The sequence below is a fragment of the Chiloscyllium plagiosum genome, unplaced genomic scaffold, assembly GCF_037043375.1.
Source record: "Chiloscyllium plagiosum isolate Xiang-an unplaced genomic scaffold, Cpla_swu_hap1 HiC_scaffold_46, whole genome shotgun sequence".
In the NCBI taxonomy this organism is placed as follows: Eukaryota; Metazoa; Chordata; class Chondrichthyes; order Orectolobiformes; family Hemiscylliidae; genus Chiloscyllium; species Chiloscyllium plagiosum.
Window position 1 is genome coordinate 938988 of NW_028270184.1, and position 27024 is coordinate 966011.

At 44.3% G+C, this 27024-nt stretch overlaps 1 protein-coding gene across 6 annotated transcripts in view; it reads left to right on the plus strand.

The window, feature by feature from the left end:
• The window catches only part of mark2b (MAP/microtubule affinity-regulating kinase 2b), a 193215-nt gene that overhangs the window by 140205 nt on the left and 25986 nt on the right, over window positions 1–27024 (plus strand). For 4 of the 6 annotated variants that reach the window (XM_087983805.1, XM_087983802.1, XM_087983807.1 and 1 more), the window contains exon 17: window positions 5107–5133. The exons of the other annotated variants lie outside the window; for them this stretch is intronic. In XM_087983805.1, coding sequence (XP_087839931.1) covers window positions 5107–5133 — 27 coding nt within the window. The remainder of the gene's footprint in view (window positions 1–5106; window positions 5134–27024) is intronic. 6 annotated transcript variants of the gene reach the window in all.

The window sequence follows — 27024 nt, forward strand, 5'->3', positions numbered from 1 at the left end:
CTGTTCTATGACCAGCCCTGGTTTCCAATTATATCCTGGCCTGTACATGGCTGACACCTAGTGGCTCCTGAGAGAATGGCAGAGCATTGAGCTGGAGAATGTCAGAGCAAGAGTCAGTAGTAGTTGGAAAGAAGGCTTTTCAAAATGAGCAGACACAAAACTGTAACCCACAAGAATAACTGACGTTCAGCAGTTGTAAGTTGAGTTAATCTTTGTGTCTTAACTCTGCTGAAGAATTTCCTGTAATCTGTGTGTCTCCTTTCCTGTCCCTATTGAATACTGGACAAGGACAGCAAGCAAAAATGAGCAGTCCTATAGCCAGGAGAACTTGACCAGCTCAGAGCTGCTAACTAGGAAAATGTGTGTGTGTTAGAGAGAGGGTCTGCATTGCGCATAGTGTTAGCAGGGCTGGGTCACTGTCCTTGTTCAGTGCCTGGAGAAGACGTGAGCAGGTGATTGCTATTCAGTTCGTGTGTCGGGTGTTATCATGCAAGGCAGGCTCGACAAGTTCATATTCATGTGCAGTGTTAGCAAACAAAACACAGCATTTTAACTCAGCAGGGTGGACATGTCAGACTCCTACAGAGCAGGGATGCTGTTCAGCCCCTCAAGTCTGTTCTATCCATTACTTCATTGGCTGACCTGTATCATAATTGTATCCATCCGTCCCATAAACATTATATCCTGACTCAAAGATCTTGCTGCTCCCAACATCTGGGAGGGTGTGGAGGCAAATTCTTCTGGAGGGAGTAGGCCGGTGTGTTGGGGGTGATAGGATGTATGGGTGTGGCGGTATGGGTAGGAGTGTGGTTGGGAGTGGTGTGTATGTGGGGGTGTTGAAGGTGGGGCGTGGAGGGAAGGGGTTGGGGTGTAGATAGCTGTGTGGGTGGGTGGGGGGCTGTTGGGGAGGCAGAATGTGTGTGTGGAGGGGAAGGGGCTGTGGGTATGGGTAGGTGTGTGGGTGGGGCAGTGGATGTGGGTGGGGGCAGGGGATATGTGTGTGGGGAGGGGGAGTTGCCAGAGGGGAGGGAAAGGAAACAGAGTTACTTGTCCCCAATTCAGGAATAAAAGAATGACTAGGGTAGGAATAGGTCCAGTCAAGGATTGTAGTGGGAAGTTGCGTGTGGAGGATGAAGAGATTGGGAAGACACTGAATGAATACTTTTCGTCAGTATTCACTCAGGAACAGGACATTGTTGCCGATGTGAATACTGAGTCACAATTAAGTAGAATGAATGGTTTTGAGGTACGTAGGGAAGAGGTGTTGGAAATTCTGGAAATGGTGAAAATAGGTAAGTCCCCTGGGCCTGATGGCATTTATCCTAGTATTCTCTGGGAAGCAAGGGAGGAGATTGCAGAGCCATTGGCCTTTATTTTTATGTCCTCGTTGTCTACAGGAGTAGTGCCAGAAGACAGGAGGCTAGCAAATGTGGTTCCCTTGTTCAAGAAGGGAAGTAGGGATATCCCTAGTAACTATAGGCCGGTGAGTCTCACTTCTGTTGTGGGCAAAGTCTTAGAGAGAATTGTAAGGGATAGGATTTATGAACATCTGGATAGGAATAATGTGATCAAGGATAGTCAGCATGGTTTTGTGAAGGGCAGGTCGTGCCTCACAAACCTTATTGAATTCTTTGAGAAGGTGACTAAGGAGGTAGACGAGGGTAAAGCGGTAGATGTGGTGTATATGGATTTTAGTAAGGCGTTTGATAAGGTTCCCCATGGTAGGCTACTGCAAAAAATACGGAGGTATGGCATTGAGGGTGAGTTGGAGGTTTGGATTAGGAATTGGCTGGATGGAAGAAGACAGAGGGTAGTAGTTGATGGTAAAGGTTCATCTTGGAGTGCCGTTACTAGCGGTGTTCCGCAAGGATCTGTTTTGGGACCATTGCTGTTTGTCATTTTTATAAATGACCTGGAGGAGGAGCTAGAAGGTTGGGTGAGCAAGTTTGCGGATTATAAGAAAGTCGGAGGAGTTGTTGACAGTGAGGAAGGGTGTGGCAGGTTACAGCGCGATATAGATAAGCTGCAGAACTGGGCAGAAAGGTGGCAAATGGAGTTCAATGTAGGTAAGTGTGAGGTGATTCACTTTGGTAAGAGTAACAAAAAGACGGGGTACTGGGCTAATGGTCGGATACTTGGTAGTGTGGATGAGCAGAGGGATCTTGGTGTCCATGTACACAGATCTTTGAAAGTTGCCACCCAGGTAAATAGTGCGGTGAAGAAGGCATATGGCGTACTGGCTTTTATTGGTAGAGGAATTGAGTTCTGGAGTCCTGAGGTCATGTTGCAGTTGTATAAGACTCTGGTGCGGCCGCATCTGGAGTATTGTGTGCAGTTTTGGTCGCCATACTATAGGAAGGATGTGGAGGCACTGGAACGGGTGCAGAGGAGGTTTACCAGATGTTGCCTGGTATGGTAGGAAGATCGTATGAGGAAAGGCTGAGGCACTTGGGGCTGTTTTCATTGGAGAAAAGAAGGTTTAGGGGTGACTTGATAGAGGTGTACAAGATGATTAGGGGTTTAGATAGGGTTGACCATGAGAACCTTTTTCCACGTATGGAGTCAGCTATTACGAGGGGGCATAGCTTTAAATTAAGGGGTGGTAGGTATAGGACAGATGTTAGGGGTAGGTTCTTTACTCAGCGAGTTGAGAGTTCATGGAATGCCCTGCCAGTAGCAGTGGTGGACTCTCCCTCTTTATGGGCATTTAAACGGGCATTGGATAGCATATGGAGGATAGTGGGTTAGTGTAGGTTAGGTGGGCTTGGATCGGCGCAACATCGAGGGCCAAAGGGCCTGTACTGCGCTGTATTCTTCTATGTTCTATGTAATTGCCCCAAGAGTTAAAGGAGCTGCTGGGTAGTGTCAGAGGGCAGTTAAGAGTTAACTCCATTGGCGTGGTGTAGGCTCGACTGGGTAAGGACAATAGGTTTCCCTCACTAAAGGAGAGTAGTGACCCAGCCAGCTTCTTATTGTAATTAGACAGTGGTTGTGTGGTCACCATTAGAATAGCTTTTTTATCCCAGAGATTTTTATTGCATTTAAATTGTCACCATCTACCACAGTGAGAATTGAACCATATACAGAGCTTTTCCCAATGTTTTAATTGAAACTTTGCTCCGTTTAACTTTGCTCAACACCCAAAGATGTGTGTTTGCATCGGATGTTTGGGTTAACCTGTTCAGTGTTAACCTGTGTCCTGCCTGAAAACAATAATCACTTGTTAAACGTTGGGATCTGGAGGAAGGTCACTGCCTTTGATTTTCGGTCCTTCCCTAGAAGAGTAGAGCATGTACATAGTGAGTTATCGGAAGAGAATACCGCACTTACTGCTGTACACTGTCTCCATGGCAATGTCAGGATGTGGGTGGTCTGTGACTGTTACCATGGTGACACATTTAACTCAGAGTTCAGGCAAAGCTCCTGAGCCGCATCTCATTCACTGTGAAAGGGTACCACGTTGTAATGAACTCCACACCGGCTCCCAGTCCCCAGCGCACTTCTCCAGGCAGACCCTCTCACACTCTTCTTGCCCCCCTCCTGCCCTCCCATCTTTTGCCCTCTCGCCCTAATCCTTTCCCTGTTGTTTTGTTCCCCACCCCTGCCTTCCTTTTTTACCATTGGCAATGGTGTTGTTGTAGCTGCTCCATTGGTGGGAGGGTGGAATTATTTTGTGACTTGTTTATAGAGGAAGACTGTGTGTTAATGGAATAAAGTAGTGTGATATGTGGCAGGAAGGAAGCACGCACAAATAATTGGTTTTACAAATTAAATGAAGAACACACTACTATGAATTTGGTGCAAAACCAGCCATCCGGCCCCTTGAGTCTGTTCCATCCTTCAGTAAGATCACAGCTATCTTTTACTTAGAGTGTCACTTGATTAATTCAAGGTGGGGTGGGGGGGCGGAAGCGTGCTTTATTATTGTGTGTGCAGCAAGAGGTGGTGGCCTCAGGCATTGGCTGATTATTGGAGTTAGTGTTGCTGACTGTAGAGTTTTGCCTGGCCTCGTCCTCTTTCTGATGCTCCTTTCCTTTGCCCCTGATGCTGTATGTCACTGAGTCATCTTCTCTGTGAGTCATGTATGTTATTGCTGTTTCAAATGGGGAAACTGGTTACACTTGCCTGACTCTCTCCATTGAGACATGGCGGTGTGTTGGAACATCTCCACGTGTCTGTAGGGTCAGAGAAACCGGTTGACCTGGTCGCTTTTAGATTCCCCTTCCTCACCCTCCAAAAAAAACTCATGTCCTCCTGGATTTTAGACTGTCCCCACCATGCTTTTGTGTAATGTTTCAGTCTTAGGGCTGGAGGTGACCCCCTCCCTCCATCAATCCCTGATGCTGGGGTGATTCACCTCCTTTCTGTGCCATTGGTATGGATGGTGCTAGTTGATAGGTTTATAATTGATTGTCACATTTTGGGAAGGTTGAATGTTACATCCTGCAGATAAATGTAACCATCTTAGCTGGTTTCCTATAAGCAGCGAGTAACCTGCCAATTGTTTACTCGCTTACGAGCGTTGGTATTGACACCAGCTCTTCCTGTGAAACCTGTGACAGGAATATGTTCCCCACACCCCCTAGATTTGTCCCCACCAGGTCAGGCAGCTGTGTGCCAGTCAGTCACCGGGCTCGGGAACTGTCCTTCTGCCAGTGGAGGCCTAGTTCAGGCTTGGGGGCTGGGGGTTTGCTGGTATGTGGAGATGTAGCAGCCTGTCTTTTGGAGACTAGGTCAAACAGTGTCCTAAATCTCAAACCTATTGTTCAGCTGATCAGCCCTTTTTGTCTGCACTACCTCCTGTTCTGAACCATATCCATGGATGTAGCTGAAAGTGGGCTGTGACGGCCAGAGATTCCTCAACTGGTTCCTGTCCAGTGAGCTCTGCCTCTAGGTAGATAATGGGCAAAGACTATAGGGCACCTTATAGCCAGCTAGCTCCTGAGTGAAGGTCGTGGTGAGAAAGGGAATGGTGTATAGCAATCTGGAATCTCTGAAATGCTGCTGGTGATTGTAGCAGCGTGCACTGCATCATGTCGACAATGGTGGCGTCGGTCATTGTGACTCATTTGCCCTTCACACCTTTCTTCTTGTTTCTGTTTTTAGAAATCTGTCTTTCAGATTTGCGAGAAGGTAGGAACACACACCCATTGTATGTTTTCATGCTGGTTATGTTACTAACACCTTGGCCTCTCTTTCTGTCATCACTGCTCTTGCTGTCTTGTCACTCAACCTTTCCTTCTTTGTTTCCGTCACTGTTCGGTGTTCTTAGGGCTAATGTGGGATATGTTGTTTTCTAAGGTGACGCATGCTGTTTTGGAGATGTGAGGGCTGTTGTGAGTGGGGCGGGGTGGGGGGAGCTGGAATGGAGTGGTGTCTGGGGCTTGTGGGCAGTTAAGCACTTTCTCTTGGGAGCAAACCTTTCTTATCCTGAGGACAATACGTTATTTGAGGGTCACTTCTCCTAATTGTCTTTCTAAGGTGGGACCTTCCATTCACCTGTCTCCGTCCACCTCCCCAAACTCCAATCCACCACAGAGAACATGGCAATGATTGAGTGACCAGAGTAAGCTGCAATACTCCTTTGGGATAGAATAGCCAATCAACAGAATGGCTTTCTGGGGAAGAACATTCACCCAGTTAGGATGCTGGTGGTGTTCCCTATCCCTCTGGAGGCCTTATTGTGGAGCGGAGTTGCTGGTTTCAGAATTAAGGTTACGGTTAGAATCATTCTTGGAGAGCGTGGCAAATTTGGATTGCTCCCATGAGGAACCTGCTGTTTCTTTCAACTACCAGAGTCTCCATGAGTAATGCTCTGGATCTGTGGGTTCAGAGATTCACTTTTATTTCAGAGTGGCCAAAGCAGAATGTTTAAGTGTTTTCACCATTTAGGAGAGAACAGTGAAAGGAAAAGGTGCTGAGCAAGTGCTGTTAATAAGAGATCAGTGTGTTTGTGCAGTAGTCAGAGGGAGATGTTCAGTCAACTTGGGGTGGAGCTAAGAAACAGCAAGGCGCAGCAAGCATTGGTCAGAGTGCTGTAGAAGCCACTAGAAGTAGGGGTAATGCCAGGCATGGTATAAATTAGGAAATTAAAGATATGTGTAGCAAGAATAATACTGTCACAATGGGGTCCTTCATGTAGGTCAGGTCAACCTAACTAGCGCTAATACTGTGGAGGACTGATTCCTGGAATGGATGTGGGATGATTTTAGTGACAGAACGTGATGAGTTGAGAATGGGCTATGAGAGGCCGAATTAATAATCTTGCGGTAAAGAAGCCTTTAGGAAAATGGCCAGAGTATGGCAGGGCTTTTCCATTAAGTTCAAAAGTGATATAGTTCACCCTGAAACTAGGGTCTTTGATCTAAACAAAGGAAACCATGACAGTATGAGGGGGCAAATTGGCTGTGACTACATTAAAATGATGTAGGTAGCCAATGTCTAACATTTTTGGCCACACAATGGCTAAACATGGTTTGCAACACTTCTATTTTCCAGCAGAATGGATGCTCCAACCATAGGTAACAAGGGAAGTTAAAGATTTTATGAGATCAAAAGCATAGACTTACAAAGTTGCCAAAAAAGTAGTAAGTCCAAATATTGGTAGCATTTTAGAATTCAGTCAAGGAAGACACAAAACTAATAAAGGAAGGGAGAATGAAAGGTGAAAGTAAAAGAGCGAGAAACCTCGACAGGTTTATGTAAAGAGAAAAAGATGAACAAAGCCAAATGTGAGCCCATTGCAGCCAGAGGCAGGAGATTCTGAAATGGGGAATAAGGGAATAGCAGAGTAACAAAACAATGACTTTGTATCTGACTTTCAGCAATACTAGGGAATTGAGGTAATGGTACAAAAGTGGTAGTGGAGAAAATAATGGAACTGAAAGTTGATAAATCCTCAGGACTTGATGATCTACATCTTAGACTATTGGAAGGTGAAGCTCAAAAGATGGTCGGAGTTCTATCTAATCCTGGAATGGTTTCTGCAGAATAGAATGTGTCAAATGTAACTCCCCTGTTTAAACAAAGATTAGAGAGAAAATGGGGAGCTACTGACTTGTAAGACTGATGTCAGTTGTCGGAAAAATATTCAAGTCTATTATAAAGGATGTGATAAGGGGATACTTCAACAACAATGATAGGTGTGGATAGAGACAACATGGATTTCTGAAAGGGAAATGAGATTGAACAGAACTTTGAATTTTGAGTATCTGGCGGAGTTGAGAAGGGAGCGTGCAGTGTGTTGGGTGGGGGGGTGAGCGCGGTGAAAATGACTTTGAGGTTGATGCTGCAACAAAGTTTAAAGGGCATATGGACAGATTGGTGAATAGGATAGCAGGTGGAATATATATGGAAAATGATGTCCACTTTAAATGCCAGTAAGAAATTGGAAGTGTGTTGATGTGCAAAGGGACTGAGTTGTTCTTGTCCAGGAGTTACTGAATGCTGTCATGCAGGTGCCAGGAAACAATTCTGAAGACAAACGGTCTGTTAGTATTTATCATGAGGATTTGTGTACAGGAGCCCAGGCGCATTACTCCAATTACATAAAACACTGGTGAGACTGCACCTGGAGTATGGTGCGCATTTCTGGTCCCTTCCCCTTCCCATGTTATACTCTCCATAGGGATTCACTAGACCATTCCTGGGATGATGGGACTGTCGAGGTCAAAGAGACTGTGTTCTCTGGGGTTTCAAGGAATGAAGGGCAATTCCCATAGAAACTTGTCAACCTTTTTCAGACATTTGGGCGGCACGGTGGCACAGTGGTTAGCACTGCTGCCTCACAGCGCCGGAGACCCGGGTTCAATTCCTGCCTCAGGCAACTGCCTGTGTGGAGTTTGTACATTTTCACATTGTCTGCGTGGGTTTCCTCCCACAGTCCAAAAATGTGCAGGTTAGGTGAATTGGCCATGCTAAATTGCCCGTAGTGTTAGGTGAAGGGGTAAATGGAGGCTAATGGGTCTGGGTGGGTTGCTCTTCAGAGGGTCGGTGTGGACTTGTTGGGCCGAAGGGCCTGTTTCCACACTGTAAGTAATCTAATCTAGGTAGTAATCTAATTTACAGTAGATACAGAAATGAGGTGTCCCCCTAGTAGTGAGGTCTATGAACTGGGATAGTCTCAGAGTACAGGGCTCAATTCTGAATGAGATGAGGAGGAGATTGGTGAATCTGTCATTGGGCAGGTTCAAGTTAGAGATATAGATATCCCAATGTTAACAGATGTCAATGGACATGGGGTTGAGGTGAAAGGTCAGTCAAGAATTAGAGCAGGTTTGAGGGGAGGAATGGCCTTCTCATCATATTTCCCATGTTTCTCTGCAAGGACTGAGACTGATGAAATAAGTAACTCCTGTTCATCTGGTAGTTATTGTTGACATAGGGTCTTGAAGGTTTGAAGTTCAACACTTTTGTAATTATACCTGAGTGCACTATCCCCAAGCAGTCAGGCTCCTGTCTTGATGCCACACTCCTCAGCTTTGTACAAACTAGAGAGAGAATGGGAAGAGCCCAGGTTTGGTCTTGCTGACTGTGAGAGACAATGCTCCTAGTAAGTGCCTCTCTAATCATTCAAATGTATCATTGTGTCTGGTTGTTTTGCCTCACAGCTAGAAAATTTACTGTCCAACTTCAGGAGGTCATACATGTAAATTAAGAACAAGAGTGGTCCATTTGGTCCCTTGAACTTGCTCCACAATGGAATAAGATTGCAGCTGAGCTGATTGTGGCCTTGACTCCACTTTTCTCCTTATACCTGATCACCCCTGACTGTCTCTTTGATTGCTTTTTTAAGCTAAGTCCCCATGTTCTAGTCTCTCCCACATCAGTATCCACCTTACAAGTCCTCTCAGGATCTTGTATGTTTCATTAAAGTTCACCTCTCTGTCTTCGAAATGCTGATGGATACAGGCCCAGTCCGTCCAAAGTTTCCTCAAAAGATAAATCCCCTGCCCCCAATCCCAGGAATCGGTCAAGTGAATCTTTCCTGAACAGCTTTGAATAGTTTCTTAAATACAGGTGTACACTGTATTCTAGATGTGGTATCACAAGCATTCTATACAATTGCAACAAAACTTCACAAATTTTGTACTGTATTCCATTCCCTTTACAATAAACAGTAATATGGCATTTGTTTTCTGAATCGCAGAGAACTTCATACGAACCTCTGTATCTCAGTCCTGCAAGCCCTGTTCAATTTTAAATAATGCTGCTTCTCTATTGTTCCTGCCAAAATGCACAAGTTCACATTTTTCCACATTTTATTACATCTGTCACATTTTGCCCACTCACTTAAATTATCTATATCCTTTGGCAGACTGCTTTCTTCTTTACAACTTGGTTTCCTATCTGGCTTTATAAAAATTGAAAATAATTGAGGTCCCAACACTAATCTATGGCACTCCACTAGTTACATTTTGTCAATTGGAAAGTGACATATTTAGGCACATCCTCTACTTCCAATCAGCTAATTAATCCTCTGTCTGTGCTAATAGCCACTGTCCCATGGGCTGGTATTTTGTGGAGTAATTTGTGTGGTACCTTGTCACAAGTCTCCAGGAAATCTCAGTATAGTGAGTCCGCTGGTTTCCCCTTAATAGGCTTTGCTCGTCACTTCCACAAAGAATTCTCATAAATAGATTAATTACTGTTTCCCCTTCACGAAACCATGACTCTGACTGAATGATTTCAGATTTTCTGTCTGCCCTGTTTCTTTACAGTAGATTTCAGCATTTTCCCTATGACAGATGTTAGGCTAATTGGACAGTAGTTTCCTGCTTCGTGTCTCCCTTGAATGGAAATGTTACATTCATTGTTTTCCCATCTGATGGGTCCATTACTGGGAATTCATTTGAAGAACTGAAACCTCAGCAGCCACTTCTTTTTCACATTGGAGTTCATAGACATTCTGGGCCAGGAGATGTGTCAGATTTCAGTTATATTGACTTTCATTGTACCCTCTCCCTGGTGATCACTGTTGAAGGTGATCACTGTTGAAGTTCCTCACTCCCTTTCAGCCTCTGATTCACAATTATTTTTGGATGTTATTTGTATCTGCTACAGTGAAAACAAATGCAAACTACTTGTTCAATTCCTCTTCCATCTCAATCTTTTTATTAGTTCACAAGCATAATTAGTGGAGGGCAGCTCTCACTTGCTCATTTCTTTGTTAAATACTTATTGAAATTCTTAATATTTGTTTTTATATTTCTAGCTTGATTTCTCTTGTACTCTTAACTTTCCCCTCCCTATTCACTTTCTAGTCATTTTGTGCAATTCTTTGTATTCTGTCCAGTTTTCTGACCTGCCAGCCATCATTGTGCAATTTCAGTTTGATGCTTTCTTTAACTTCCTTAGTTACCCTCAGTTGCTGTCCTTTTAGAATCTTTCATTCTCACTGGCATGTAAACTTTAGCATCTCATCACTCCCACATCGTCCTGCCCATCCAACCCATCCTCCAGGCCCGCACCAAGCCCACACCCAAGCTCCCATCTCGCAAGCCCATCCCCACCATCCCAATCCTGCAGGCCCATGCCCTACCCCCAGCACAGCCTATCCACTTCATGCCAGTTGCGAGCTGAGGAGAGAAAGGAGGACAGTAAACACTAACCTCTGGTATATCAGCCTATGCTGGCAATGTTTCTTTAGGCCTGGAACAAGGTGAGAATCCATATGGATGGGGTGTTGGTTGGCTGTTTCGCAAAGTGCATGCTTGGTCTAACATTGAATGCGACTAACCCGTTTGTTGCTGTGCGTGTCAAATTTAACCGTTATATTTGATGGATAATTTACAGTTTCAAAAGGAACAATTGCAACAAAGATACTAGATTCCTCCTGATCTGTTACAAGTGTAACCTGCCAGGCGTCTCGTCTTTTGGGCTTCCACTTCAGCAGCAGCTGGATGGGAGAAGGCACTGGGTGTGAATGGAATTGTGGCAGGACATGACTGGGAGATGATGAACAGAGCTGAAAATGTGTTGCTGGAAAAGCACAGGAAGGGCTTATGCCCGAAATGTCGATTCTCCTGTTCCCTGGATGCTGCCTGACCTGCGCTTTTCCAGCAACACATTTTCAGCTCTGATCTCCAGCATCTGCAGACCTCACTTTCTCCTCAAAGATGATGAAGAGAGCTCTGTCTAGTCAAACACTGTAGCATAGTGCTTGCAGCTAGAAAGGAGTACTAAATTAGACTGCACATTAGTGATTAAATCACTCCAAATCAATTCCACCCAATTCATAACACACCCCAAATCAATTCCACCCAATTCATAACACACCCCAAATCAATCCCATGTCAATTCTTAACACACCCAGCAATCATATTCTGGATTAGAGGTGCTGGAGGAACACAGCAGTTCAGGCAGCATCCGCGGAGCAGTAAAATCGACGTTTCGGGCAAAAGCCCTTCATCAGGAATAAAGGCAGAGAGGCTGAAGTGTGGAGAGATAAGCTAGAGGAGGGTGGAGATGGGGAGAAATAAGTCAACTCGTCAGTAACACAGAAAATCAATCCCACCTCAATTGACAACACGACCCAAATCAATCCCACCTCAATTTATAACACAACCCGAAATCAATCACTACGTCAGTAACACGCCCCGAAATCAGGCACCACGTCAGTAACACGCCCCGAAATCAGGCACCACGTCAGTAACACGCCCCGAAATCAGACACCACGTCAGTAACATGCCCCGAAATCAGGCACCACGTCAGTAACACGCCCCGAAATCAGGCACCAGGTCAGTAACACGCCCTGAAATCAGGCACCACGTCAGTAACACACCCAGAAATCAGGCACCGCGTCAGTAACACGCACCGAAATAAATCACCACGTCAGTAACACGCCCGAAATCAATCACCACGTCAGTAACACGCCCCAAATCAATTACCGCGTCAGTAACACGCCCCGAAATCAATCACCGTGTCAGTAACACGCCCTGAAATCAGGCACCGCGTCAGTAACACGCCCTGAAGTCAGGCACCATGTCAGTAACACGCCCTGAAGTCAGGCACCGTGTCAGTAACACGCCCCGAAATCAGGCACCGTGTCAGTAACACTCCCCGAAATCAGGCACCGTGTCAGTAACACGCCCCGAAATCAGGCACCACGTCAGTAACACGTCCCAAAATCAGGCACCACGTCAGTAACACGCCCTGAAATCAGGCACCGCGTCAGTAACACGCCCTGAAATCAGGCACCGCGTCAGTAACACGCCCTGAAGTCAGGCACCGTGTTGGTAACACGCCCTGAAGTCAGGCACCGTGTCAGTAACACGCCCCGAAGTCAGGCACCGTGTCAGTAACACGCCCCGAAGTCAGGCACCGTGTCAGTAACACGCCCCGAAGTCAGGCACCGTGTCAGTAACACGCCCCGAAGTCAGGCACCGTGTCAGTAACACGCCCCGAAGTCAGGCACCGTGTCAGTAACACGCCCCGAAGTCAGGCACCGTGTCAGTAACACGCCCCGAAGTCAGGCACCGTGTCAGTAACACGCCCCGAAGTCAGGCACCGTGTCAGTAACACGCCCCGAAATCAGGCACCGCGTCAGTAACACGCCCCGAAATCAGGCACCGCGTCAGTAACACGCCCCGAAATCAGGCACCGCGTCAGTAACACGCCCCGAAATCAGGCACTGCGTCAGTAACTCGCCTTCGAAATCAATCACCACGTCAGTAACACGCCCCGAAATCTGGCACCACGTCAGTAACACGCCCCGAAATCAGACACCATGTCAGTAACACACCCCGAAATCAATCACCACGTCAGTAACACGCCCCGAAATCAATCACCACGTCAGTAACATGCCCCGAAATCAGGCACGACGTCAGTAACACGCCCCGAAATCAGGCACGACGTCAGTAACACACCCTGAAATCAGGCACCGCTTCAGTAACACGCCCCGAAATCAGGCACCGCTTCAATAACACGCCCCAAAATCAGTTACCACGTCAGTAACACGCCCTGAAATCAGGCACCACGTCAGTAACACACCCGGAATCAATCACCACGTCAGTAACACGCCCCGAAATCAGGCACCGCTTCAGTAACACGCCCCGAAATCAGGCACAGCTTCAGTAACACGCCCCGAAATCAATCACCACGTCAGTAAAACGCCCCAAAATCAATCACCACGTCAGTAACACTCCCCGATATCAGGCACCGCGTCAGTAACACGCCCAGTAATCGGGCACCGCGTCAGTAACGCCCCGAAATCAATCACCACGTCAGTAACGCTCCCCGAAATCAGGTACCATGTCAGTAACACGCCCCGAAATCAATCACCACGTCAGTAACATGCCCCAAAATCAATCACCACGTCAGTAACATGCCCCAAAATCAGGCACCACATCAATAATACCCTCCAAAATCAATCCCATGTCAACCTGTAACACACCCCGAATCGATCCAAACCTCAATTCGTAACATGTCGAAGTCAATCCCCACGTCAGTAACACACCGTGAAATCAATCACCACGTCAGTAGCACCACCCAAAATCAATCACACCTCAATTAGAACATAGAACAGTACAGCACAGAACAGGCCCTTCAGCCCACGATGTTGTGCCGACCATTGATCCTCATGTATGCACGCTCAAATATCTGTGACCATATGCATGTCCAGCAGTCTCTTAAATATTCCCAATGACCTCGCTTCCACAACTGCTGCTGGCAACGCATTCCATGCTCTCACAACTCTCTGCATAAAGAACCCGCCTCTGACATCCCCTCTATATTTTCCGCCAAACAGCTTAAAACTATGACCCCTCGTGTTAACAATTTCTGCCCTGGGAAAACGTCTCTGGCTATTGACTCTATCTATGCCTCTCATTATCTTGTATACCTCAATTAGGTCCCCTCTCTTCCTTTTTTCCAATGAAAAATGTCTGAGCTCAGTCAACCTCTCTTCGTAAGATAAGCCATCCATTCCAGGCAGCATCCTGGTAAACCTCCTCTGAACCCTCTCCAAAGCATCCACATCTTTCCTATAATAGGTCAACCAGAACTGGACGCAGTATTCCAAGTGTGGTCTAACCAAAGTTTTATAGAGCTGCAACAAGATCTCACGGCTCTAAAACTCAATCCCCCTGTTAATGAAAGCCAAAACACCATACGCTTTCTTAACAACCCTGTCCACTTGGGTGGCAATTTTCAGGGATCTATGTGCCTGCTCACGAAGATCCTGCTGTTCCTCCACACTGCCAAGAATCCTGTCTTTAATCCTGTACTCAACTTTCAAGTTCGACCTTCCAAAATGCATCACTTCGCATTTATCCAGGTTGAACTCCATCTGCCACCTTTCAGCCCATCTCTGCATCCTGTCAATGTCAAGCTGCAGCCTACAACAGTCCTCTGTACTGTCAACGACACCTCCAACCTCTGTGTCGTCTGCAAACTTGCTAACCCATCCTTCAATCTCCTCATCCAAGTCATTAATGAAAATTACAAAGAGTAGAGGCCCAAGAACAGAGCCCTGTGGAACACCACTCACCACTGCAATTCTTAGCACATCTCAAATGACTCCCATGTGAATTCATAACACACCTTGAAATGAATTGCCATGTCAGTAGCATACCCTGAAATCAGTCACCACGTCAGTAGCACACCCCAAAATCGATCAATGTGTCAGTAACGCACCCTGAATCGATCACCGCATCAGCAACGCATCCCGAAATCTATCCCACCTCAATTAATAACACATTGAAATCAGTCACCTAGTCACTAACACATCCCAAATGATTCCCACCTCAATTCATCATACACCCCAAATGAATCTGAACTCAATTCATACCACACCCTGAGACCAATCACCATGTCAGTGACACCCCCCAAAATCATTCATCTCGTCAGTAACACGCCTCGAAGTCAGTCACGTCAGTAACACACCCCGAAATCAATCACCACGGCAGTAACGCACGCCTAATCAATCCTGCCTCAATTCATAACACACCCAGAAATCAGTCACCTAGTCAATAACACACCCTAATTGAATCCTCCCTCAATACATAACACAACCTGAAATCAATCACCACGTCAGTAGCACATGCCAAAATCAATAACCACGTCAGTAACCCACCCCGAAATCAATCATCGCGTCATTAACCCACCCCGAAATCAATCACCACGTCAGTAACACCCCCTCGAATTCAATCACCACGTCAGTAACACACCCTCGAATTCAATCACCACGTCAGTAACACACCCTCGAATTCAATCACCACGTCAGTAACACACCCTGAAATCAGTCACCACGTCAGTAACACACCCTGAAATCAGTCACCGCTTCTGTGCACCCCTTGAAATCAATCACCATGTCAGTATTGCACCCTGAAATCGATCAATGTGTCAGTAATGCACCCTGAAATCAATCACCGCGTCAGTAACGCACCCTGAATCGATCACCATGTCAGTAACACATCCTGAAATCGATCCCACCTCAATTCATAACACACCCTGAAATCAGTCACCTAGTCAATAACACACCCCAAAATTAATCACCATGTCAGTAACACGCTCCCAAATCAATATAGTTGAATTAATAACACGCCCTAAATCAATCCCACTTCAATTCATAACATATGCTGAAATCAATCACCATATCATAAACACATCCCGAAATCAATTACCATGTCAGTAACCCCCCTCGAAATCAATCACCACGTCAATATCACATCACAAAACCAATCATCACATCGGGGACACATCCTGAAATCAATCACCATGTCAGTAGTACTCCCCGAAATCAGTCACCATGTCAGAAACACATCCTGAAATCAATCACCATGTCAGTAACACAACCCAAATCAATCTCTCCTCAATTCTTAATACACCCCAAATCAATCCCACCTCAATTCATAATACACCTGAAATCGATCCCACCTCAATTCATAATACACCCGAAATGAATCACTACGTCAGTAACACATCCCAAAATCAATCTCCAGGTCAGTAACGCACCCTGAGATCAATCACCATGTCAGTATCACATCCTGAAATCAAACATCACGTTAGTAACACACCCCAAATCAATCCCACCTCAAGTCATAATATACCCTGAAATCAGTTACTTCATCAGTAACACACTCCAAATCAATCCCAACTCAATTCACAACACACCCCAAATCAATCCCACCTCAATTCATAGTATACCCCAAATCAATCCCAACGCAATTCATAACACACCCTAAATCAACCCCACGTCAACTCTTAACACACTCTGAAATCAGTCAACTTGTCAGTAACACACTAAATGAATCCCACTTCAATTCACAACACGACCCAAATCAATACCACCTCAATTAATAACACACCCTGAAATCAATCGTCATGTCAGTGGCACCCTTCCCCCAAAATCATTCATAACTTCAATAACGCACCCTAAAATCAATCACCACGTATCACATCCTAAAATCAATCACCACGTCAATAACGCACCCTAAAATCAATCACCACGTCAGTAACACACCCTAAAATCAATCAACACGTCAGTAACACACCCTAAAATCGATCACCACGTCAGTAACACACCCTAAAATCAATCACCACGTATCACATCCTAAAATCAATCACCACGTCAATAACGCACCCTAAAATCAATCACCACGTCAGTAACACACCCTAAAATCAATCAACACGTCAGTAACACACCCTAAAATCGATCACCACGTCAGTAACACACTCTAAAATCAATCACCACGTATCACATCCTAAATTCAATCAGCACGTCAAAAACGCACCCTAAACTTAATCACCACGTCAGTAACGTACCCTAAAATCAATCACCGCGTCAGTAACGCACTCTAAAATCAATCACCGCGTCAGTAACGCACTCTAAAATCAATCACCACGTCAGTAACACACCCTAAAATCAATCACCGCGTCAATAACGTACCCTAAAATCAATCACCACGTCAATAACGCACCCTAAAATCAATCACCGCGTCAATAATGCACCCTAAAATCAATCACCACGTCAATAATGCACTCTAAAATCAATCACCACGTATCACATCCTAAAATCAATCACCACGTCAATAATGCACTCTAAAATCAATGACCGCGTCAATAACGCACCCTAAAATCAATCACCACGTATCACATCCTAAAATCAATCACCACGTCAATAACGTACCCTAAAATCAATCACCACGTCAATAACGCACCCTAAAATCAATCACCGCGTGAATAACGCACCCTAAAATCAATCACCACGTCAATAACGTACCCTAAAATCAATCACCACGTCAATAACGCACCCTAAAATCAATCACCGCGTGAATAACGCACCCTAAAATCAATCACCGCGTGAATAACGCACCCTAAAATCAATCACCACGTCAATAACGCACCCTAAAATCAATCACCGCGTGAATAACGCACCCTAAAATCAATCACCACGTCAATAACGTACCCTAAAATCAATCACCACGTCAATAACGCACCCTAAAATCAATCACTACATCAATAACGCACCCTAAAATCAATCACCACGTCAATAACGTACCCTAAAATCAATCACCACGTCAATAACGTACCCTAAAATCAATCACCACGTCAATAATGTACCCTAAAATCAATCACCACGTCAATGACGCACTCAAATCAATCACCATGTCAGTAACGTACTCAAATCTATCACCACGTCAGTAACGCACCCTGAAATCAATCACCGTCAGTAACACACCCTGAAATCAATCACCACCTCAATTCATACCACACTCTCCAAATCAATCCCACCTCAATTCATAATGCCCTGAAATCAATCACCACGTCAGAAATACACCCGGACACCAATCACCACATCAGTAACGTGCCCAAAAATCAACCACATCCGAAATACACCCCAAATCAATCCCACCACAATGCACACCGCGCCCTGAAATCAAATACTACATTAGTAACGCATCCCAAATTCGATCACCACATCAGTAACACAACCCAAATCAATCTCTCCTCAATTCAGAACACATCCCGAAATCAATCTCCAGGTCAGTGACACACCCTGAAACCAAACCGAATGTCAGTAACACATCCCAAATCAATCCCAACTCAACTCGTAAAATACCCCAATTCAATCTCAACTCCGTTCATAACACACAATGCAATCAATCGTCATGTCAGTGACACCCCTCCCCCAAAATCATTCATAATGTCAGTAAAACACCCAAAGTCAATCACGTCAGTAACACCCCCTCGAATTCAGTCACTACATCAGTAACACACCCTGATATCAATCACTGCGTCAGTAACACACCCTAAAATCAATCACTACATCAATAACACACCCTAAAATCAATCACAACGTCAATAACACACTCGAAATCAATCACGTCAATAACACACCCTAAAATCAATCACAACGTCAATAACACACTCGAAATCAATCACCACGTCAATAACGCACCCGAAATCAATCACCACGTCAGTAACACACCCTAAAATCAATCACTACATCAATAACACACCCTAAAATCAATCACAACGTCAATAACACACTCGAAATCAATCACCACGTCAGTAACACACCCTAAAATCAATCACCACGTCAATAACGCACCCGAAATCAATCACCACGTCAGTAACACACGCTAAAATCAATCAACACGTCAGTAACACACTCTAAAATCAATCACCACGTCAGTAACACACTCTAAAATCGATCACCACGTCAGTAACACACCCTAAAATCGATCACCATGTCAGTAACACACCCTAAAATCGATCACCACGTCAGTAACACACCCTAAAATCGATCACCACGTCAGTAACACACTATAAAATCGATCACCACGTCAGTAACACACCCTAAAATCGATCACCACGTCAGTAACACACCCTAAAATCGATCACCATGTCAGTAACACACCCTAAAATCGATCACCATGTCAGTAACACACCCTAAAATCGATCACCACGTCAGTAACACACCCTAAAATCGATCACCACGTCAGTAACACACCCTAAAATCGATCACCACGTCAGTAACACACTATAAAATCGATCACCACGTCAGTAACACACCCTAAAATCGATCACCACGTCAGTAACACACTCTAAAATCAATCACCATGTCAGTAACACACCCTAAAATCGATCACCATGTCAGTAACACACCCTAAAATCGATCACCACGTCAGTAACACACCCTAAAATCGATCACCATGTCAGTAACACACCCTAAAATCGATCACCACGTCAGTAACACACCCTAAAATCGATCACCATGTCAGTAACACACCCTAAAATCGATCACCACGTCAGTAACACACTCTAAAATCAATCACCACGTATCACATCCTAAAATCAATCACCACGTCAGTAACACACCCTAAAATCGATCACCACGTCAGTTAAGCACTCTAAAATCAATCACCATGTCAGTAACGCACCCTAAAATCAGTCACCACGTCAGTATCGCACCCTAAAATCAGTCACCATGTCAATAATCCACCCTAAAATCAATCACCACGTCAATAACGTACCCTAAAATCAATCACCACGTCAGTAACGCACCCTGAAATCAATCACCGTCAGTAACACACCCTGAAATCAATCACCACCTCAATTCATACCACACTCTCCAAATCAATCCCACCTCAATTCATAACGCCCTGAAATCAATCACCACGTCAGAAACACACCCGGACATCAATCACCACATCAGTAACGTGCCCCAAAATCAACCACATCCGAAATACACCCCAAATCAATCCCACCTCAATGCACACCGTGCCCTGAAATCAAATACTACGTTAGTAACGCACCCCAAAATTGATCACCACATCAGTAACACAACCCAAATCAATCTCTCCTCAATTCATAACACATCCCGAAATCAATCACCACATCAGTAACACATCCCAAAATCAATCTCCAGGTCAGTGACACACCCTGAAACCAAACAGAATGTCAGTAACACATCCCAAAATCAATCTCCAGGTCAGTGACACACCCTGAAACCAAACAGAATGTCAGTAACACATCCCAAATCAATCCCAACTCAACTCGTAAAATAACCCAATTCAATCTCAACTCCGTTCATAACACACAATGCAATCAATCGTCATGTCAGTGACACCCCTCCCCCAAAATCATTCATAATGTCAGTAAAACACCCAAAATCAATCACGTCAGTAACACCCCCTCGAATTCAGTCACTACATCAGTAACACACCCTGATATCAATCACTGCGCCAGTAACACACCCTAAAATCAATCACTACATCAATAACACACCCTAAAATCAATCACGACGTCAATAACACACTCGAAATCAATCACGTCAATAACGCACCCAAAATCAATCACCACGTCAATAACGCACCCGAAATCAATCACCGTGTCAGTAACACACCCTAAAATCAATCACTACATCAATAACACACCCTAAAATCAATCACGACGTCAATAACACACTTGAAATCAATCACGTCAATAACGCACCCAAAATCAATCACCACGTCAATAACGCACCCGAAATCAATCACCACGTCAATAACGCACCCGAAATCAATCACCACATCAATAATGCACCCTAGAATCAATCACCACGTTAATAACACACCCGAAATCAATCACGTCAGTAACACCCCCTCGGATTCAGTCACGACATCAGTAGCACACCCTGAAATCAATCACTGCGTCAGTAACACACCCCGAAATCAATCACGTCAGTAACACACCCCAAAATCAATCTCCAGGTCAGTGACACACTCTGAAATCAAACAGAATGTCTGTAATACATCCCAAATCAATTCCACCTCAACCTGTAAAACAGCCTGAAATCAATCAACTCGTCAGTAACGCATCCCAAATCAATCCCACCTCAATTCATAATACACCCCAATTCAATCTCAACTCAATTAATAACACACCCTGAAATCAATCATGTCAGTGACACCCCTCCCCCAAAATCATTCATAATGTCAGTAAAACACCCAAAGTCAATCACGTCAGTAACACCCCCTCGAATTCAGTCACTACATCAGTAACACGCCCTGATATCAATCACTGCGTCAGTAACACACCCTAAAATCAATCACTACATCAATAACACACCCTAAAATCAATCACAACGTCAATAACACACCCGAAATCAATCACCACGTCAATAACGCACCCGAAATCAATCACCACGTCAATAACACACCCTAAAATCAATCACTACATCAATAACACATCCTAAAATCAATCACAACGTGAATAACACACTCGAAATCAATCACCACGTCAATAACGCACCCGAAATCAATCACCACGTCAATAACGCACCTGAAATCGATCACCACGTCAGTAACACACCCTAAAATCAATCACCACGTCAGTAACACACCCTAAAATCAATCAACACGTCAGTAACACACTCTAAAATCAATCACCACGTCAGTAACACACTCTAAAATCGATCACCACGTCAGTAACACACCCTAAAATCGATCACCATGTCAGTAACACACCCTAAAATCGATCACCACGTCAGTAACACACCCTAAAATCGATCACCACGTCAGTAACACACCATAAAATCGATCACCACGTCAGTAACACACCCTAAAATCGATCACCACGTCAGTAACACACTCTAAAATCGATCACCACGTCAGTAACACACTCTAAAATCAATCACCACGTATCACATCCTAAAATCAATCACCACGTCAGTAACACACCCTAAAATCGATCACCACGTCAGTAACACACCCTAAAATCGATCACCATGTCAGTAACACACCCTAAAATCGATCACCATGTCAGTAACACACCCTAAAATCGATCACCATGTCAGTAACACACTCTAAAATCGATCACCACGTCAGTAACACACTCTAAAATCAATCACCATGTCAGTAACACACTCTAAAATCAATCACCACGTCAGTAACACACTCTAAAATCAATCACCACGTCAGTAACACACTCTAAAATCAATCAACACGTCAGTAACACACTCTAAAATCAATCACCACGTCAGTAACACACTCTAAAATCGATCACCACGTCAGTAACACACCCTAAAATCGATCACCATGTCAGTAACACACCCTAAAATCGATCACCACGTCAGTAACACACCCTAAAATCGATCACCACGTCAGTAACACACTCTAAAATCGATCACCACGTCAGTAACACACTCTAAAATCAATCACCACGTATCACATCCTAAAATCAATCACCACGTCAGTAACACACCCTAAAATCGATCACCACGTCAGTAACACACCCTAAAATCGATCACCATGTCAGTAACACACCCTAAAATCGATCACCATGTCAGTAACACACCCTAAAATCGATCACCACGTCAGTAACACACCCTAAAATCGATCACCACGTCAGTAACACACCCTAAAATCGATCACCACGTCAGTAACACACCCTAAAATCGATCACCATGTCAGTAACACACCCTAAAATCGATCACCATGTCAGTAACACACCCTAAAATCGATCACCATGTCAGTAACACACCCTAAAATCGATCACCATGTCAGTAACACACCCTAAAATCGATCACCATGTCAGTAACACACTCTAAAATCGATCACCATGTCAGTAACACACCCTAAAATCGATCACCACGTCAGTAACACACCCTAAAATCGATCACCACGTCAGTAACACACCCTAAAATCGATCACCATGTCAGTAACACACCCTAAAATCGATCACCACGTCAGTAACACACCCTAAAATCGGTCACCACGTCAGTAACACACCCTAAAATCGATCACCATGTCAGTAACACACCCTAAAATCGATCACCACGTCAGTAACACACTCTAAAATCAATCACCACGTATCACATCCTAAAATCATCAGCAGGTCAATAACGCACTCTAAAATCAATCACCACGTCAATAACGTACCCTAAAATCAATCAACACGTCAGTAACACACTCTAAAATCAATCAACACATATCACATCCTAAAATCAATCAGCACGTCAATAACGCACCCTAAAATCAATCAGCACGTCAATAACGCACCCTAAAATTAATCACCACGTCAATAACGCACCCTAAAATCAATCACCACGTCAATAACGCACCCTAAAATCGATCACCACGTCAGTAACGCACCCTAAAATCAATCACCACGTCAGTAACACACTCTAAAATCGATCACCACGTCAGTAACACACCCTAAAATCGATCACCACGTCAGTAACACACTCTAAAATCGATCACCACGTCAGTAACACACTCTAAAATCGATCACCACGTCAGTAACAAACCTTAAAACGATCACCACGTCAGTAACACACCCTAAAATCGATCACCATGTCAGTAACACACCCTAAAATCGATCACCATGTCAGTAACACACCCTAAAATCGATCACCACGTCAGTAACACACCCTAAAATCGATCACCATGTCAGTAACACACTATAAAATCGATCACCACGTCAGTAACACACCCTAAAATCGATCACCACGTCAGTAACACACCCTAAAATCAATCACCACGTCAGTAACACACTCTAAAATCGATCACCACGTCAGTAACGCACTCTAAAATCGATCACCACGTCAGTAACGCACCCTAAAATCAGTCACCACGTCAGTAACGCACCCTAAAATCAATCACCACGTCAATAACGTACCCTAAAATCAATCACCACGTCAGTAACACACCATAAAATCGATCACCACGTCAGTAACACACCCTAAAATCGATCACCACGTCAGTAACACACTCTAAAATCGATCACCACGTCAGTAACACACTCTAAAATCAATCACCACGTATCACATCCTAAAATCAATCACCACGTCAGTAACACACCCTAAAATCGATCACCACGTCAGTAACACACCCTAAAATCGATCACCATGTCAGTAACACACCCTAAAATCGATCACCATGTCAGTAACACACCCTAAAATCGATCACCATGTCAGTAACACACCCTAAAATCGATCACCATGTCAGTAACACACCCTAAAATCGATCACCATGTCAGTAACACACCCTAAAATCGATCACCACGTCAGTAACACACCCTAAAATCGATCACCATGTCAGTAACACACCCTAAAATCGATCACCATGTCAGTAACACACCCTAAAATCGATCACCATGTCAGTAACACACCCTAAAATCGATCACCATGTCAGTAACACACCCTAAAATCGATCACCATGTCAGTAACACACTCTAAAATCGATCACCATGTCAGTAACACACCCTAAAATCGATCACCACGTCAGTAACACACCCTAAAATCGATCACCACGTCAGTAACACACCCTAAAATCGATCACCATGTCAGTAACACACCCTAAAATCGATCACCACGTCAGTAACACACCCTAAAATCGATCACCACGTCAGTAACACACCCTAAAATCGGTCACCACGTCAGTAACACACCCTAAAATCGATCACCATGTCAGTAACACACCCTAAAATCGATCACCACGTCAGTAACACACTCTAAAATCAATCACCACGTATCACATCCTAAAATCATCAGCAGGTCAATAACGCACTCTAAAATCAATCACCACGTCAATAACGTACCCTAAAATCAATCAACACGTCAGTAACACACTCTAAAATCAATCAACACATATCACATCCTAAAATCAATCAGCACGTCAATAACGCACCCTAAAATCAATCAGCACGTCAATAACGCACCCTAAAATTAATCACCACGTCAATAACGCACCCTAAAATCAATCACCACGTCAATAACGCACCCTAAAATCGATCACCACGTCAGTAACGCACCCTAAAATCAATCACCACGTCAGTAACACACTCTAAAATCGATCACCACGTCAGTAACACACCCTAAAATCGATCACCACGTCAGTAACACACTCTAAAATCGATCACCACGTCAGTAACACACTCTAAAATCGATCACCACGTCAGTAACAAACCTTAAAACGATCACCACGTCAGTAACACACCCTAAAATCGATCACCATGTCAGTAACGCACCCTAAAATCGATCACCATGTCAGTAACACACCCTAAAATCGATCACCACGTCAGTAACACACCCTAAAATCGATCACCATGTCAGTAACACACTATAAAATCGATCACCACGTCAGTAACACACCCTAAAATCGATCACCACGTCAGTAACACACCCTAAAATCGATCACCACGTCAGTAACACACCCTAAAATCGATCACCACGTCAGTAACACACCCTAAAATCGATCACCACGTCAGTAACACACCCTAAAATCGATCACCATGTCAGTAACACACCCTAAAATCGATCACCACGTCAGTAACACACCCTAAAATCGATCACCATGTCAGTAACACACTATAAAATCGATCACCACGTCAGTAACACACCCTAAAATCGATCACCACGTCAGTAACACACCCTAAAATCAATCACCACGTCAGTAACACACTCTAAAATCGATCACCACGTCAGTAACGCACTCTAAAATCGATCACCACGTCAGTAACGCACCCTAAAATCGATCACCACGTCAGTAACGCACCCTAAAATCAGTCACCACGTCAGTAACGCACCCTAAAATCAGTCACCATGTCAATAATCCACCCTAAAATCAATCACCACGTCAATAACGTACCCTAAAATCAATCACCACGTCAGTAACGCACCCTGAAATCAATCACCGTCAGTAACACACCCTGAAATCAATCACCACCTCAATTCATACCACACTCTCCAAATCAATCCCACCTCAATTCATAACGCCCTGAAATCAATCACCACGTCAGAAACACACCCGGACATCAATCACCACATCAGTAACGCACCCCAAAATCAACCACATCCGAAATACACCCCAAATCAATCCCACCTCAATGCACACCGTGCCCTGAAATCAAATACTACGTTAGTAACGCACCCCAAAATTGATCACCACATCAGTAACACAACCCAAATCAATCTCTCCTCAATTCATAACACATCCCGAAATCAATCACCACATCAGTAACACATCCCAAAATCAATCTCCAGGTCAGTGACACACCCTGAAACCAAACAGAATGTCAGTAACACATCCCAAAATCAATCTCCAGGTCAGTGACACACCCTGAAACCAAACAGAATGTCAGTAACACATCCCAAATCAATCCCAACTCAACTCGTAAAATAACCCAATTCAATCTCAACTCCGTTCATAATACACAATGCAATCAATCGTCATGTCAGTGACACCCCTCCCCCAAAATCATTCATAATGTCAGTAAAACACCCAAAATCAATCACGTCAGTAACACCCCCTCGAATTCAGTCACTACATCAGTAACACACCCTGATATCAATCACTGCGCCAGTAACACACCCTAAAATCAATCACTACATCAATAACACACCCTAAAATCAATCACGACGTCAATAACACACTCGAAATCAATCACGTCAATAACGCACCCAAAATCAATCACCACGTCAATAACGCACCCGAAATCAATCACCGTGTCAGTAACACACCCTAAAATCAATCACTACATCAATAACACACCCTAAAATCAATCACGACGTCAATAACACACTTGAAATCAATCACGTCAATAACGCACCCAAAATCAATCACCACGTCAATAACGCACCCGAAATCAATCACCACGTCAATAACGCACCCGAAATCAATCACCACATCAATAATGCACCCTAGAATCAATCACCACGTTAATAACACACCCGAAATCAATCACGTCAGTAACACCCCCTCGGATTCAGTCACGACATCAGTAGCACACCCTGAAATCAATCACTGCGTCAGTAACACACCCCGAAATCAATCACGTCAGTAACACACCCCAAAATCAATCTCCAGGTCAGTGACACACTCTGAAATCAAACAGAATGTCTGTAATACATCCCAAATCAATTCCACCTCAACCTGTAAAACAGCCTGAAATCAATCAACTCGTCAGTAACGCATCCCAAATCAATCCCACCTCAATTCATAATACACCCCAATTCAATCTCAACTCAATTAATAACACACCCTGAAATCAATCATGTCAGTGACACCCCTCCCCCAAAATCATTCATAATGTCAGTAA